General features: G+C 29.7%; 2 protein-coding genes across 2 annotated transcripts; one reads left to right on the plus strand and one right to left on the minus strand.

Annotated features, from left to right (window-relative positions):
• The first annotated feature begins 1534 nt into the window (after positions 1-1534).
• LOC108835579 (ATP sulfurylase 1, chloroplastic) lies at positions 1535-4003 on the plus strand. Its single transcript, XM_018608812.2, has 4 exons — positions 1535-2124; positions 2729-3395; positions 3482-3568; positions 3659-4003. The coding sequence occupies exons 1-4, from the start codon at positions 1628-1630 to the stop codon at positions 3794-3796; spliced, it is 1389 nt and encodes a 462-aa protein (XP_018464314.1). The 5' UTR covers positions 1535-1627; the 3' UTR covers positions 3797-4003.
• A 681-nt stretch (positions 4004-4684) lies between these two features.
• Positions 4685-6172, minus strand: LOC108835580 (calmodulin-like protein 11). The gene is made up of 3 exons (XM_018608813.2): positions 5900-6172; positions 5742-5822; positions 4685-4980 (listed from the first exon to the last, which is right to left on the minus strand). Exons 1-3 carry the CDS (start codon positions 6143-6145, stop codon positions 4843-4845), a joined length of 465 nt encoding a protein of 154 aa, XP_018464315.2. The 5' UTR covers positions 6146-6172; the 3' UTR covers positions 4685-4842.
• Positions 6173-13194: the final 7022 nt, after the last annotated feature.

Below are 13194 nucleotides of genomic sequence, written 5' to 3' on the forward strand. Positions count from 1 at the left end.
AACCACCTAGTAAATAATAAAAAGAAAAGATTTATAAAATATAAACATAGATTTTTATATAAAATGAATTTTAGTTTTATTATTCTTTATGTTTCCTAAAACGTTAACTATTCATGTTCTGAATGAACAGTGAACCAGTGCTTATTTTCTGTGGTACATATTTTATTTCACGATCTCCATTAATTCATTAAAGATATTATTCCAAAATTGAAAAAGCATATTCAGAGAAAAATAAATATTCCTAATGTAACGTGGCAGTTGGAGTGGTGTACCTATTCCATTACAAAATTGGTGGTCGAACTCGAACCTGACCGTATTCTTGGATATATTCAACTGTAGCATCAGTCCACACACTGGCTTCACATTTCCTAACTTTTAATTATATTTTATTTCCTAAACAACAATTATTTGGCCTTAAAACACCATCACCCTTTCAAACTCTGTGAATATTCCTCTGAGAACATAAAAATATATTCATGAATTTTTCAGACTTTCCATATGAATGGGAATATGAAACTAAATACACAAGTAAAAACAGTCTATAAATGAAATTAACATCTAAAAAAATAAAAACAGAGTAACAGTTACAATGACTCTGCACCATACCAATAAGGCAACCTTGTTAATATTTTATGAACAATACTTAGGTTCACCCCTGAGGTGAACTTATGAATTCACCTCTTTCCTTATTTCAATCATATTACCATAAATATTAATGTCACATAAATAAATAAATTATAAATTACAAAAGAATAAACTTTAAATCATAAATTCTAAATTCGAACTCTAAACCCAAATCTTAGATCTTTAATTTTAAACCAAACCCTAAACCCTAAACCCAAACCTATATCCTAAACACAAATTATATACCATAAATCTTAAATCTAAATTTAAATTCTAGATCCTAAACTCAAACCATAAACCCTAAATCCAAACTCTAAACCCTAAACCCAAACCCTAAACCCAAACTCTAAACCCTAAATCCTAAACCTTAAACCCAAACTGTAAACTATAAACCCAAAATTTTCAAATACCTTTGGGTTAATGATCATCAAATGTATTTTCAAATACATTTTAGGGTATAGAGTTCGGGTTTATGGTTTACAGTTTGGGTTGAAGGTTTAGGATTTAGGGTTTAGAGTTTGGGTTTAGGGTTTAGAGTTTGGATTTTGGGTTTAGAGTTTATGGTTTGAGTTTAAGGTATAGGATTTAAATTTAGATTTAGGATTTAGGGTATATAGTTTGGGTTTAGGGTATAGGTTTGGGTTTAGGGTTTAGGGTTTAAAATTTAAGATCTAAGATTTGGTTTTAGGGTTCGAATTTAGAGTTTATGATTTAAAGTTTATTTTATTGTAATTTATAATTTATTTATTTATGTGATATTAATATTTATGGTAATATGATTGAAATAAAGAAAGAGGTGAATTCATAAGTTCACCTCAGGGGTGAACCTAAGTATTGTTCATATTTTATATCATTACTAAAATGATTTATTCATAAGTGTCCACGTACATTCATATCTGCAGACTGCAGAGAGAGAGAACGTCTAACTCTCTATAAAAGCCCCTCCTCGTCTCTCTCACGGAATCTCCACTGAAGCAGCCATAGCCTGAGAAAGAACGTTTCAATGGCGTCCATGGCTGCCGTCCTCAACAAAACCCCTTTCCTCTCTCAGCAGCCACTCACCAAATCTCCCAACCTCGATCTCCCCATCACCGCCGTTTCTTTCCCCTCGAAACCTCGCCGCCGTCGCGGAGTCGTACGCTCCGGGCTGATCGCGCCCGACGGTGGAAAACTAGTAGAGCTCATCGTGGACGAGCCAAGACGGCGGGAGAAGAAGCACGAGGCGACGGAGCTGCCGCACGTGGAGCTGACGGCGATAGACATGCAGTGGATGCACGTCTTGAGCGAAGGCTGGGCGAGCCCGCTCGGAGGGTTCATGAGAGAATCCGAGTTCCTCCAAACTCTTCATTTCAACTCGCTGCGTCTTGACGACGGATCGGTTGTTAACATGTCGGTGCCTATCGTCCTCGCTATAGACGACGAGCAGAAGGCTGGTATCGGCGAGTCTAAGCGCGTCGCGCTTGTTGATTCAGACGGTAATCTCGTCGCGATCCTCACCGAGTAAGTTTTGTTTTATAGAAGTTACGAGTTCATGTTTCTGTGTCTTGAGATTAGACAATGATATGATTGAAGTGGGATAGAGATCTGATTGGTCCCTTAAGCTGTCACTCATTTGACTTTGCATTACGCATGCGGTTCGAACCGTTAGTTAGGTTCAGTTTATTCGGTTTTTGGCTAGTTCGGTTAACACAGAATTATGCGGAACTGGACCGAACAAAAATTCGGTTCGGTTTGTTATTCATGTAGTTTGGTTAACAATAATTGTGAATTAAACCAAAGTTTTTTTGTATCAGTTTAATGTCACTTAAAATTTTGGGGTTTTTCATTTTAATTTATATTTAAAATTTATTTAGTTTGGTTCCCAAGATTGATTAGGATTGTAACTTTTTAAAAAGTGGAAAATAGAACTAACTTGTTGCCGAACCATATATTGATTTTTTTTGTTCTACCAAATTAAACCAAACTCATAAATGAATAAGAACTGAAACCCGATGCTTCGGTTTGGTTGGCGAGTTCGATTTTGTTTAAAATTATTTCCCTGCTTTGCATCACGAAAGGTTTATACAGTCCTTTTGTAAATTAATTTTGTTTTCCGTTTGATCAGCATTGAGATTTACAAGCATCCCAAGGAAGAGCGGATAGCTAGAACTTGGGGTACGACCGCTCCAGGTTTGCCTTACGTAGAAGAAGCCATAACCAACGCTGGAAACTGGCTCATCGGTGGTGACCTCGAGGTTCTAGAGCCAGTCAAGTACAATGACGGCCTTGACCGTTTCAGGCTTTCCCCTGCTGACCTCCGCAGAGAGCTGGAGAAGCGTGGTGCGGATGCTGTCTTTGCTTTCCAGCTCAGGAACCCGGTACACAACGGTCACGCACTCCTTATGACCGATACTCGTAGGAGACTTCTTGAAATGGGGTACAAGAACCCTATCCTTTTGCTTCATCCGTTAGGAGGGTACACAAAGGCTGATGATGTTCCCCTGAGTTGGAGGATGAAGCAGCACGAGAAGGTGCTTGAGGACGGTGTTCTTGATCCAGAGACTACGGTGGTTTCGATATTCCCATCTCCAATGCATTACGCTGGTCCAACAGAAGTGCAATGGCACGCAAAGGCTAGAATCAATGCGGGTGCTAACTTCTACATCGTGGGTCGTGATCCAGCTGGGATGGGTCATCCAGTAGAGAAACGTGATCTTTACGATGCTGATCATGGAAAGAAAGTACTAAGCATGGCTCCTGGACTTGAAAGACTCAACATCCTTCCTTTCAAGGTAATATTAATAAACCCAATTCAAAAAATTCACACTTGTGTTTTTTTTATGGCAGTGTTGAGATCTGACTTCTTGGTTTCTATCAGGTTGCTGCATATGACAAGACACAAGGGAAGATGGCTTTCTTTGATCCCTCGAGGCCTCAAGATTTCCTGTTTATCTCAGGCACTAAGGTAATTCCACACCTCTCTCAAAGACAATACAACATGGTTAAGTTCTTCATGATGTTCTGATAAGAATCCCTCATTGTTTTTTTTATTCAGATGCGCACGTTGGCCAAGAACAAAGAAAACCCTCCGGATGGATTCATGTGTCCAGGTGGATGGCAAGTTCTGGTGGATTACTATGACAGTTTGACTCCGGCAGGTAATGGTAGACTACCGGAAGTGATTCCTGCCTAAGACAAAGAAACTATCTCTGCTTTGTGTTTGTGGTTGTGGGCCTTGTGGCAACAGTCATATTGTTGTATAGGACAAGCCTATATATAAAAGACTGTTTTTTTCTTTTATGAAAGTTGTAATATTTGATCCAACTACCGTCGGATGAAACTTGTAGTACCTTATCAAAAGATTGTGTTTATATGAAAACAAACGCACTTTTGCTTTTTCTATGCAACTTCCATAAGAATATAGATGCCGTTGAATACTCTTATATATCAACATGGCTGCGTAAGGGGAAAAGCTGAAGATGGACCCTTAGGGTCTCAGACTCTCATGAGCCAGAGAGCTATTCTTTATTCAGCATCCTAGTCCTAGATGCCTTTGCTTCCAAGAAAGTAACCATAGAAGAGATTAGTGAGGGAAAAACACTGGTGAAATCCTCGTCGCAGTTGGTTTCAGATGAATCACCTTCAAGATCTTTAAAGGAGAGATTGTACTTTGGTTTGTTGAAAAAAGCTTTATTTTGTTTTTACTTTAATAAGAATATTTTTTTGGTCAAAGTCACGCACCCAAATGTTTGGACAAACTTCACATCAAGCTATCACCCTAGTCATAACAATGCACTCTATAAAAGACGTGTAGAGTTTTTGAAGTTTATAAATTTAATATGTTTATGATTGCACCAATCAAAGGCCTTTTGTATGTGCATCCGAGTATTTAACACCAACTGGAACTGAAATATGCAAAGATTTTTTTTCTCCATTTTCTAACACGAGATGATAGATCAGTAATCGGTCATAAAAGACATAAGCTAATTAACTAATAACACCTGAACTATCGATTAATTGGTATAATTAAGCATTATATTGTTTAGATTTGTGATTAGTGTTTCAGACATTTTAAAACATAAAAATGAAATAGTGATTATTGCCAGCCGTACATGTTAATTAAAAATTGAATACAAATAGCGTAGTTTAATTTAATAGGAATGTGAAATATAGTATTCTGAAGAGGATAAAAAGATAAACAAATTTATATAAAGATCATACATTAACGGGTAAAATACATTAACCGCTGGGCATCATCATCCTCACAAATTCATCATAATTGACTTGACCATCACCATCTAAATCTGCCTCCTTTATCATTTGATCAACCTCTTCGTCTGTCAGCTTCTCCCCAAGACTGATCATCACATGTCTCAACTGCAATTATATATCAACATTTCTGATATTAAATTGTGTTTTGAGCTAAACAAAAACATTTACGGGTGTGAAAAGAATATGTATTTTAGCAACAAAAAAAAAGAAAGAATATGTATACATATTATTTGCACTAGGTGAGACATGTGCTCTGCCCAATAAACCAATAAAATCATACACATTTTACTAAATGCTTATAGAATTTTAAAACATTTCTTTTGACCTCGTTATCGTCTAAAAAGTCACCATGCCAGCTAGCTCGAACCCTCAAACAATTGACCTTTTACGACGCAAGACAGACACTTTCTAATTAATTAACAACAAAATGAACAGCTATATATTCTTATTATTTTCTTGTCAATTTCAAATATGAAGTTTAGAAGAAAAAAAAATGAATAAGACACCCAAGAATCTCTTGTATCCATGATTCAGTTTCATGTAACTCAAAAGTTTCTATCCATGATTCAGTTTCATGTAACTAATCTATATAGAAAATACGCTTTAGACACTGAATTATTAGATACAAATACAACCAGTCATAGTTTTTATATCGATATGTCTCCAATCATTGAATTAAATAAAACTATAATTAGACCACACGTACTTTGTGTTGTACAACAATGCGCAACGGAGTACATCGAACTGATATTTGTTCTATGAAACTTGATCAAATCAAAGCATATCTAACTAAACATAGTGTAATACAGAAAAAAGAATAATATATATATATCACACAAATGTAATTAGTACTAGTATATGCTAACCTCACTAGCAGAGATGTAGCCATTTTGGTCTTTGTCAAACACTTTGAAAGCTTCTTTCAGCTCCTCATCTGCATCAGTTTCCTAAAAACGAAAAGAAGTTAATTAATAAATACAAAATACGAATATGATTGATCTAGTTTCGTATAATTAGTGTTAACCTGGATGTTGTTGGCCATGAGGTTGAGGAACTCAGAGAATTCGATAGTGCCGTTACCATCAGAGTCGATCTCACTGATCATATCTTGAAGTTCTTGTTCGGTAGGATTCTGGTCCAACGACCGGATCACAGTGGCAAGTTCATCAGCAGTGATGCAACCATCACCATTTTTGTCAAACAGACAAAACGCCTCTTTAAACTCCATTATCTGTTCTTGCGTCAGTTGTTGTTGTTGTGTCTGGTCCATCCAAATAAAACTGCTTTTGTAAGAACGAGAGATAGACAAGAGAGAAGAAAGTAGAAAAATAAACCTTTGAAATGCTTCAAGTCTTCAACTCTCATTCTACTTTTATATTTGTACTCTCCTGCTTTGGGCTCGTTCACTTTTTCTACCTTTTTATTTGGAAAATTTAAATTCAGTCACATGACAAAATATTATTTCCGTAAAAGAATTCACTACTAACGAGTCAGGTGGGATATTTTTTAGGTTAACGATAGTGATTTGATTAAAAACTCTTTTTAAAATTATTTTTCGCGTAGAAAATCGCACATACCAATATAGTAATAAGTACTCCCTCCGTTTCAATATAGTTGATGTTTTAGAAGGATAATTTTGTTTCAAATTAGATGAAGTTTTGAGATTTTAAGGTTAACTTTGATTTTATTGGAAATTGTTCAACCAATTAGATTTCACTGTCTTTTTTATTATTGGTTAATTGATTCTAAAGTAATATTTTTAAAATATTTTTTTTAGAAAAATCTAGTTTTCTTAATCTTTGTGCAAGAATGCAAAACATCAAGTATTATGAAACAGAGGGAGTATTATTCTCTTAAGATATTCAGCTATATGTTAAAAAGAAAAAAAAAAGCTATATGTTGAAATCAGCTTCGTGTCAATTTTTTTAGGGTTACATGTTATTGTTATTTCTTTTTGTATACTAATGGACACGGTTTAGATTTGTAGAAACTGTTTATTTTCCTTTTCTCGGTACATTAACAATATACAGTATAAGAAGATTAGTAATATATAAATTTTATAAGTTATATTACCTTACAAAACGCAGCGGTCGGTCATCCAAACCGCAACTTTGCATATCTGGTTCAGTCAGGTAATCTATTAAATGGTATAAAAATGTTCGAAAAAGAATAATATAGGCGATGTTCGTCTGAGTATTTCAACGATCCTCGACTACAATATGCGATCAAATATTGTTTATTTTATTATCGCAGCTTTCTACGATTTGCAACTTGCAACCAGTGAAAAGTCTTAAATTTTTTTTTAATTTTTAGATGCTATTTTCTTAGTGATTTGAAATCGCAACTTATAATTGGTTGCATGATCAGTCACACAATAGCCAAAATGAACAACAATTTTCAACTTGTAATATGCGATCTGATCTCACAACAGCAAAACGAATAATAGCATGTCAGCCGTGACATTGCAAATTGTAGTGACATCATGTAACCGAAAATGACCATATATGTTAGTAAAAATAATCATATATGTGAGTTATCTTATTTGTAACATATATAAAATGATATTATATGTAATGTGTATGTTAAATACTTTATAAATAGAGAAAATAATCATATATGTGAGTTATCTTATTTGTAACATATATAAAATGATATTATATGTAATGTGTATGTAAAATACTTTACAAATAGAGTATGTGTTTCGACAGCTGTAAGAGAAATGACGAGAAGACATGAGCATTGAGATTGACAGATTGTGTGGACCAAGCACTTACGGGAAAGCGTGTCGTTCTCTCTTTTTTTTTTTTTCTTTTCCATTTCTTACACACTTCCTATTATACAAAAATTATAGAATTGTGGCTAGGAGCCTATGATATATTATTTGGGTTATAGTAGTATAATTATGTTTTAGTAGTTGAAGACTAGATCATCTTTTAGTTGATGACTTTCTCTTATTCTTTTTTTTTTGAAATTTAATTCAAACTATTTGCTTTAAATCTTCTTGTAAAATTTGATTCAAAAAAATATTTCTAAAAAAAATATATGTACACGTTCACAACATATTTTGATTTGATTATTTTAAAAGAATGATAATTATTCAACAAACAAAAATATATAGCTAAATGACAATGCATACATTTATAAATAATAGTTATATTTTTGCATGTTTTATATATATTTATGCATGTTCAATGAATATGTAATTTTATATGTTTTTACACAAAAATATCAAAAATATCTAACTAATCATATTTAAATGAATAAAAAAAGAATATAAAATGTTAAATTTCAAAACAATCAATAAATATCTAACTAATCTCTAGAATTTATGGATTAAAATAATTATATATAATTAATTTATATGTTTTAATCTAAATTATATATTAAATAAATACATATTTTAAAAAATATAAAAATAAAGCCTAATCAATATTTATTATATGATATTTATATTTAAACTAAAATAAATAATAACCAAATTTTATAATTTTACATATTTTGCGGATCAATATATGTAAAGAAAATTAAATGAAAATTAAAAAAGTTCACAAAAATTAGAAATTTCAGAATTAGTTTTAATTAAAAAAATAAATTAGGGTGGTGGTTTTTAACATATCCTCATTGAAGTCAATAATTTTTGTTGACAATAATAATTTATAATATTTATTATTATTGAACCCAATTTTTTATAACATTAACCATTAATGATAACAGTTTTAATATTTTTTAAATGATAGTTTTTGACATATCATCGTTAACAATGCCTTTGATGATATTTTTCTGACACATTATTGTCATCGTCAATAGTGATATGTTAAAAATTGTCATTATCATCCGTAATAGGCTGAAAAGATCATTAGCAACGATGATATGTAGAAAAATATATTTTTCTGTAAATTTGTAATTTACAGAAAATTAATTTTATCTATTATTTTAAAAATTAAAGTATATATATAATATTTTGAATTTTATAATTTTGCTATTTTCTGAATTTTCTATTTTATTTATTCTATTACTTAAATAATTATTTAAAGAAATCGACCCATTATTGGCTTTACCAATAATATTGGTCATTATTTTACATAATGAACAAATAAGTTAGATAAGAGAATTTTTGATACAAATATTATTTTGATAGTTAAATATATAAGTTAAAATGAAAGCTTAAATTGTTAGAAAATATCATTTTTGGTTCTTTCTATGATTTTGCCTTTCTAAAATTAACATTACTTTTAGTTATTTAGGATATGGCTGGTTTTTTGTTACCACCCGCAAATGCAGCGTTTGCGCTTGATAGCGATTGACTGTATTTGAAAACAATCATACAAACCATTATAAATCGTTTCAAACAGCTTCAGACTTCTTAAAATCAAAAACTGGTTCCATTGAGCGTTTGCGGATGAATAAAAAAATATAAAATCATTTTTAAGATATTTTAAATTTTTAAATTTTAAATTAAAAATTAAAAATGGAAAGCTCCTGGATGGAGAACAACCCCTTTGATGGGTTGATGGTTTCTCTTAGCTATATATTATAAATAAAAATATAGATATATTTTATATTAATTTAAATTCACAAACAGTATCATAATTTGTTTTATAAAAACTTTAAACTAGCTATTCATTAGATTTAAAAATAATAATAATATACATACATATATAAAGATATACACATTTATAAAACGAAACAAAATATCCTTTTAAAAGTTTTAATATAAATCTTCAAAAATTATTAAAATTATGACTTTTAACTAATTAAAATATTAAATAAATAAACATAATATTATTATTAATTATATTATATTAATAGTTATTATATTTTATCACATTAGTATGCTTTTACATTTTATAATGTTATAATATGTTTATACTGAAATTTTATTATTAAACCGCTACAATATCTCATAATCAACAAGTCATAAATATCACACAATACAACAATTTTCAAATGTTATATCAGTCATATAAAACGCTAAATAACACTTGAAACTATAACCACCTGAATCTGCAAACTCCCAAATATGCAAACATAGCCACTGCGTTCGAATCAATCATGCCCTTTCAAAGACTATTACAGCTATATTTTTAGTTATACTGTCATTTTCGTTATTAAGAATATTATTGAAAAGAGATTCCTTAAACAAAAACAAAACAAAAAATTCTCTGGCCAAATCAGATCACTGCCGACTAGCCGACCTTTTCACGGGTAGATCTACTTGTATAAATTAAGCGTATACGTAATAATGTTGCTAGATATAACTTAAAGAGTATTCATAGTTTTTCTTGAAAAATAAGAGTGTTCATAGTTTCCAGAAACAAAAAAAAACACATAGTTATTAACTTAACATTACTGTATTTGTTGTATGACTAACAAAACACCTAACATCGTTATTACTAAGTTGATGATGTTCCAAGACCTAACTATTACGCTTCTATAATCCTTTTAGAATATCGAACAATGATCGACGAGACTAACTTTGGATCAGTTCGAGTATGATCGGGTTGGACAATATGAAACAATATCTAATCTATTCTATTAATTTTGCAGTGTGACCTATTGATATTTAGTTGTGTCCAATATTTTTTTTTGTATAAATATAAATCTAATTATATGACAATAACTAACTATGCACGTTAATGTATATTTTGAAACCACTCCTTCCAAAATATCCGGGACCAACCTCTCTCTATATTTTAAAATGACTTTTGTTTCTTTTATAAGTACACATGCAGAACAATATGTCTTTATATATAATCATCTACATAATGTTTTTATTGCTTTTGACACAATGATAAAGCATATAATATATTACTCCCTCCGTTTCAAATTATATGTCGTTCTAGAGGAAATTTTTTGTTTCAAAATAAGTGTCGTTTTCGGTTTTCAATGCAAAATTTATTGAAAATATTTTCTTTTATATTTTTCTATTGGTTGATACATGGTTAAGTGTATTGGTAATAGTGTTTTTATTTTGGAAATATGTAAAATTAAATGTTTTCTTAATCTGTGTGCATAAGGTTAGAACGACATATAATATGAAACGGAGGGAGTACTTGATACTATGATTAAATCATATTTTCTGCGTAAGTTCATTTTCTATTGCCCAATCTGTTTATCCTATATAATAATACATATATAACTAAATCGTAAATTGATATATTTTTCTTTTCTGAGTGCAAAACAAAAAAAATGTTATTTTTAATAAAACTGTATTCCTATTTTTTTTCTCTAACCGTTTAGTGTTTTATATTTTCTATTATGAACTTATATATACATGTTTCCTATTACATTATTTTCTTAATTGCTTAATATATTTGTTAGAGGATAATCGCAATTTTGGATTTCGGCTACCCGTCGACCCGCAAAATATTTAAAATATAAAAATTAAAAAATAAATATTTTTAAAAATACAGGAATATAAAAATAATAATTTAAAATTTAAATAATGTATAAATTTTTTTTATTATAAATAACCTTTTATAATAATTAAATTAAAGAATGATTTAAAAATATATATATAACCTGCGGATAACAACAAAATTAAGCGGAGCGGGTGCGAGTACAAAATTATTTGTTTGCAGGTTGTGCGGGTCATATTTTTTAACCAAAACAAAATTGAAATCTGCGGATTGGCGGGTCAGTGGAATGAGTTCGATTCGCAACCCTGCCTTAACCGTGTGTATACCAGATCAACTTTTAAATTACTATTACTTAACTTAATAAAATATATTTTGATTAAAATTTATACATATGTATGATTACAAAAAAATATAATCAGAAAGAAAAAATAAATATCAAAAATAAATTTAAAACAAAAAATAAACCCGCCCTTTTAAGGGCGGGTCAAGATCTAGTATACTATTAAGTTAGATGTGATTTCAGCATATAATCAATTATGATAAATTGATTGTCATATATCTATTTTATATTACTCATCAGTTTCACTCAGGGCCGTCTCAAAGTCGAGAGAGACCATGTTCAAAAAAAAAAACAAGACCCTTTCAAAAACTTAAAATCATCTATATGTTTTTCTGATAAAATATTATTATACCAATCTAATTTTTAATCTAAATAACACAATTTTCTAGTTTCTTTATGCAAAATCATCGACCAAATTTTTTGGTTTGAATGGAAGAGACATATTTTGGTTTTTTTAATTAAAATGTTATGAAAACACCTTTTTGAGAGTATGATTTTTTCAGTTTTTTACGTTTTTATATCCATAATCAGAAACTATAATCTATAAAAAAATAATATAACAATTACTTTTGTATAGTGGTTAGACAAAAAAAAATTGTAGAATCTTGATTTCATTAAACAAGAAGTTGGAAACTCTTTTTTTTTTTTCGACATAAGCTTAGACTAGTTTTTCTTCTGTGTTTACTATTTTTTTCAGAAATATTAGTGAAAAAGTTTATATATTTCTCTCTCTATTTATGATCACTAATTAATAATAGTTTCCTAAACATAATCAAATTTGAATATTAACTTTCTAAACCTACATTGAATATTAAAACAAACACCAACATCTATTTTGTTTACTTTCCAAAATATATAAACGAGATAAATGCTAATTATTTCCTAACTTATTGTAATTTTTTTGTTGATTGTGTTAACAAAATTAAATTTGTAATTTATATTTATTGGTTAATAAATATGAAACTTAGATTTAAATAATAGATATCTGACTTTTAAAAATATATGATTTTCTATGTATAACTACTACTAAAAAAATTATGGACCCTCTAAAATTTTGGACCCTGTTTGACCGCTCCAGTTGCACGTGCAAAAAGACGGTCCTGGACTTTCACTAAAAGTGTTATTTCAATATTTTCTTGTTGCATAAACAATATCATTTTATAATTTATTGTAATTTATACATATTTAATTTTTTAATTATAATTTCAAAATATTTTGATCTATATAAATAATATTATTTAATTATCTTAGATGATATTGATTAAATAAATGTAATTCTTGAATTTGTATAAAAACGTTAAACTGATATTCTTCATAAAACATATAAAATATTAGATACTCTCTTCATTTAATTTTAATTATCATTTTAGATTTGTATATATAAACTAAAAATTTATTTAATTTTGCATATTTTCTAAATTAAATATCATTATACCTAATATTTTAACCAATAAAAATAAATTAAAGAAAAGAGTTCATACATTTTATATTTAAATTCTAAAATGACAGTTTTTGTAAGAAATTTTACTCTAAAATAATATAAAAAAAGAGAGACTACTGTTCTTTCCAACTTTTGCCACGAAACTTTGTTGACTAAACTCTCTTTATTGCACAACTAAT

This window comes from Raphanus sativus, unplaced genomic scaffold (genome assembly GCF_000801105.2).
Source record: "Raphanus sativus cultivar WK10039 unplaced genomic scaffold, ASM80110v3 Scaffold2375, whole genome shotgun sequence".
Lineage (NCBI taxonomy): Eukaryota > Viridiplantae > Streptophyta > Magnoliopsida > Brassicales > Brassicaceae > Raphanus > Raphanus sativus.

What these genes read in the sequence shown, in the direction of transcription:
- LOC108835580 (XM_018608813.2), bottom strand. Translation starts at nt 6,145, where the DNA reads ATGGACCAGACACAACAACAACAACTGACGCAAGAACAGATAATGGAG. An exon ending in TCATGGCCAACAACATCCAG is followed by an intron (nt 5,823 to 5,899) that starts GTTAACACTAAT and finishes TTTCGTTTTTAG; the next exon opens with GAAACTGATGCAGATGAGGA. An exon ending in GCTACATCTCTGCTAGTGAG is followed by an intron (nt 4,981 to 5,741) that starts GTTAGCATATAC and finishes ATATAATTGCAG; the next exon opens with TTGAGACATGTGATGATCAG.
- LOC108835579 (XM_018608812.2), top strand. Translation starts at nt 1,628, where the DNA reads ATGGCGTCCATGGCTGCCGTCCTCAACAAAACCCCTTTCCTCTCTCAG. An exon ending in CTCGTCGCGATCCTCACCGA is followed by an intron (nt 2,125 to 2,728) that starts GTAAGTTTTGTT and finishes CCGTTTGATCAG; the next exon opens with CATTGAGATTTACAAGCATC. An exon ending in TCAACATCCTTCCTTTCAAG is followed by an intron (nt 3,396 to 3,481) that starts GTAATATTAATA and finishes GGTTTCTATCAG; the next exon opens with GTTGCTGCATATGACAAGAC.